This window comes from Formica exsecta, unplaced genomic scaffold (genome assembly GCF_003651465.1).
Source record: "Formica exsecta isolate Colony F162 unplaced genomic scaffold, ASM365146v1 scaffold339, whole genome shotgun sequence".
Lineage (NCBI taxonomy): Eukaryota > Metazoa > Arthropoda > Insecta > Hymenoptera > Formicidae > Formica > Formica exsecta.
This window is the reverse complement of record NW_021850644.1, coordinates 16,144-20,605: the sequence shown is the minus strand read 5'-3', so window position 1 is coordinate 20,605 and position 4,462 is coordinate 16,144. Positions and strand designations below refer to the sequence as shown.

Genomic DNA, 4,462 nt, shown 5'->3' with positions numbered 1-4,462 from the left:
TGACAAAGACAGACATAATCGTACTATCTTTGTCTCTTTTATGCGTGTGAGAGTAATATATATTTACGCACTAACATTATTGCAGTATCTTTTTTCTCTCGATCATACGCTCTGTTTCTTTCTAATCGCTCGCTCACTATGTACTACGTATCGCTTAGCTTCATGCTCCTCGCATATTTACTTACGCGTTCACTCGCTTCTCTCTCTCTCTCTCTCTCTCTGTCTCTCTCTCTCTCTATCTCTCTGTCTGTCTCTCTCTCTGTCTGTCTGTCTGTTTATCTCTCTCTCTCTGTCTGTCTCTCTGTCTGTCTGTCTGTCTGCCTGTCTCTCTCTCTCTCTCTGTCTGTCTGTCTGTCTCTCCCTCTGTCTGTCTTTCTTTGTCTGTCTTTCTTTGTCTGTCTTTCTTTGTCTGTCTCTCTCTCTCTGTCTGCCTGCCTCTCTCTCTGTCTTTCTCTGTCTGTCTCTCTCTGTCTGTCTGTCTCTCTGTCTGTCTCTCTCTCTGTCTGTCTGTCTCTCTGTCTGTCTCTCTCTCTCTGTCCGTCTGTCTGTCTGTTTGTCTGTCTCTCTGTCTGTCTCTCTCTCTGTCTGTCTTTCTCTGTCTGTCTCTCTCTCTGTCTCTCTGTCTCTCTCTCTGTCCGTCTGTCTGTCTGTTTATCTGTCTGTTTGTCTGTCTGTCTGTCTTTCTCTGTCTGTCTCTCTCTCTGTCTGTCTGTCTCTCCGTCTGTCTGTCTGTCTCTCTCTCTGTCTCTCTGTCTGTCTGTCTGTCTTTCTCTCTTTCTGCTCGTTCATTATTGTATTCCTTTATTCCCATTATTATATTCTTTTATTTGCTCAACTTTTATTCTTTCTATTCTCGTCTCCCTACATAAAAAGGAATTAATTTATTAATTTATTTTTATTTTATACAACATAAATGAGATACACACTAACTTATTTTCTTTTTCTATTTAACTATAATTAAATACAACACATGTACATACAAAAATACACATAATTAAATACTTTTTTTATTTATAAGATACACAATATCTTATTTATATTCTATAAAATAAAGATGACTAAATTAATGTTTAAATTAATAATAATTATTATGTAGGAAGACAAGAATAAAAAAAATAAAAGTTAAATAAATAAAAGAATATAATAATGGGGATAAAAGAATACAATAAAAAACGAGCAGAGAGAGAGGGGGAGAGAGAGAGAGAGAGAGGGGCAGGAGGGGGGAGAGAGAGGGAGAGAGAGAGAGAGAGAGAAGCGCGAGTAAACACATAAGTAAATATGCGAGAAGCATGAAGCTAAACGATACGTAGTACATAGTGAGCGAGCGATTAGAAAGAGACAAAGCGTATGATCGACAGAGAATAGATACTGCAATAATGTTAGTGCGTACATGTATATTACTCTCACACGCATGAAAGAGACAAAGATAGTACGATTATGTCTGTCCTTGTCATGTAAGATTGCAGCTCTGTCTATCGCGACATCACGCAACTATCTACTGCTCTGTTTTACTCTTGAGCTTCGATCTCGCACACATACATGTGCACGAAAGTTTTGCATAGTAAAATCTTTTTTATAAAGCTTCTAAACTCACTTCTCAAAGTTTGATTTGTTGATATCTATAATCAACAAAAATATTTTGCACGTTAACTAATATTCACGTTTTTATTGGTAAGACAGACCTTTTAGAATCCCCTTAAGTACTTTTTGAGTTATTTTATATTTTAATCTCTTTTTTTGTTTTGTTGACGAGGGGGAAATGCTTTTACGCATACCCCGCAGAGCTGGTGTTGCTCCGCGGGGTTATGTGGGATTTGCCCTGGATTTGGCTTCCAGGACAAGTCGGTTAGGGAAAGTGTCCATGTTTCACTCGCAGCACTATGATGGACACTCCTCCCGCTACCTATTACACCTCGTGGGGAAGGCTGTTAATACCCTCTCCATCGTCCCAATGAAGACGCCTCTCTAACTTCGGTGAAGTAGGACACCTTTACCTTGCCGCGCCCCCTTGATGGTGTTGGGGCCGGATTCGGGACCCGGGTTAACGCCCCCCGGGCCCAAACCCCCAGCCCCTCGAGTGGAGCCGCTTTTACTGCGACTCTCCGGGTGACATCTCCCCTTCTCTCCTCGGAATGGGGAAAGGAAAAGGGAAGGAAATAGATGGGAACAAACTTGTAACGGTTCATCTTTTCCGACGCCGCGGATCAGGCTCGCCGGTGCCAGGATTCGGGAGAAGGGGGAAACTTTAACTCACTCTTCCTCGGTATAAATAAACGATGATTTATTAAGCAGTGATTTAAAGACTTAACACTTAAAGCTATTTACATTGAAAACGTGCGAGAGCGGTGCATACAAAGGTTCGCAGAAGCGATGTTATATTAGCGGTCGCGTCCAAGGCTCGGGAAGCGAGCGCAGCACATGCAGACGATGCTGAGATATTATGCGGTCGCGGCGTTAACATGCAAGCAACAAGACGGATCTTAACTATTACGGGGTGTCGCGTGGCCTTTGGTGTGGTTCCAACTGACTGTTCGCCTTATCTTTAAAAGGACGGGGCGTCAGTACTTTCGGCGATTTATCTTTAGAAGGACTAGCGCGCTATGGTAGTATGATGGCCGTGCGTAAAAGCGAAGTGGGCGCGGAAATGGCGGAAATCTCTATCTGGTTAGCTAACACTATAATTAGAAGGTTCGATCTGGTGTATATATATAAAGCGGTCTTACGATTTAACTAGACGCAGTGAACAAACTGGTCTTACGGTCTAACTGGTCGCGATATATATAAAGCGGTCTTACGATCTATCTGGACGCGGAGACCAAAGCAATCTTACGGTATAACTGGTCGCAGTATATACAAGCGGTCTTGTGGTCTAACTGGACGCGGAGAACGCGGTACGGTCTTACAAGTTAGCAGGATGCGCCGTCCCAGCAACCGGGAACCTGGCATAACCACGGGTATCCCGTAACCTGGTTTAACGCGGGGTATCAGAATGCGCCGTCCCAGCAACCGGGTAGCCCGGCGTAACTACGGGAAGTCCGTAGCCTGGTGTAACGCGAGAGTTGGTTTCGGATCAGGAGTTATGTGTGATAGGACTCGGGATCGGGAACTGGTAACGCTACGCTCGCCGGACCGCCTTATATATCGGCGACCGGCCTACCACTCACGCGATTCGGCACGTGGTGGGGCGGTCCCCACGGTGGGGCCGCGACACGGGTGTGGGAGCTTAGGGACGCCATAAGCGCCGAACCTCGAAAAGCGCGCGGTGAATCGGCCTGCGAGGCCTTTAGTAACGGTATTGTTACAAACTTACCCCCTCCCCCTTACTTTGCTCTTTCCTCTGCGACGTCTTTTGGGGAGGGGAAAGGTGACGAATTAATCATCGTCACTGCTTACCCCTCCCCGACGCCGTCATCCTACCCCCCTGGCTTGGGGTGCGGGATTGGGAGATGTCGAGCGCCCTCTACGGCGGCGCAGGTTCTGCCGAAGTTGACGTCTGCCTCTCCTTTGATCTCTGTGCTGAGAAGGGGGATCCCGGACCACCTGTCCTCTTCTCTCCCTCTCAGCCGCTTCCTTCTGCTTCATTACCTCTTCGCAGAAGGAGGCAAAGACCTTTCACACGTTCTCACTTTCCACCATAGTATTGATTATGGTGGGAAGTGAGAGGTCCTGTCCTATGGTGTCTGTAAGGACACGCTGGACAATGCTCCAGCGTATGCTGCGCCGTGTCCCTCTCCTCCTCGCAGTAGTGGCATTGTGTTGTGCGTTCCTTGCCTATGCGGCACAGGTACTCACCGAAGTATCCGTGTCCGGTGAGTATCTGTGTCATCCTAAAGGATACCCCGCCCCGGACCCTGTCTACCCATTCCTGGAGACAGGGCCGGACAGCCGAGACGGTCCTTTGTCCCGCCATTCTTGGGTCCTCAAGACTGGTCTTTCAATCTTCTAACAAGGACCGCCGTACTTGGAGCTTCAGGATCTTTCTAATCCTGGGGGTCAATGCAACTCCCCTGTACTGGAGCTACCGTTCTTGTGCATACATATCGGCGTATGCTTTCGCCTGGAGCTCCAGTGGGGGAAGAGCCGCCAGGATTCCTGCCGCCACTCCGGACACTGTGCGGTTGCCGCGGGCGACTCTAATGGCCATTCGATGCTGTGGCTGGCGTATTATTTGTCGAAAGCGCCAGTCGGCCATCATGCTGCCCGCAAAGACAGGAACCCCGTAAAGGACGACCGCCTGCACAGTGCCGGCAAAAATTTTTCTAACTCTCCCGTCAGGGCCTCCCAGATTGGGAAGCAGACGACTTAAAGACGCAACTACTCTGCCCAATCTGGGGGCCAGACGAGAAAAGTGCTCCCTGAAACTCCAACGGCCGTCCAGTGTGAGGCCCAAGTATTTCATATGGGCCCCTACCGGGATCGGGGTATCCTCCACCCATACCCTGTGCTCAAGGGGGCGCCCCAT

The 4,462-nt window shown here is 47.8% G+C and overlaps 1 protein-coding gene across 1 annotated transcript; it reads right to left on the bottom strand.

Annotated features, from left to right (window-relative positions):
• Positions 1–4,018: 4,018 nt before the first annotated feature.
• LOC115238438 lies at positions 4,019–4,462 on the bottom strand. Its single transcript, XM_029812281.1, has one exon. It carries the CDS (start codon positions 4,460–4,462, stop codon positions 4,019–4,021), a length of 444 nt encoding a protein of 147 aa, XP_029668141.1.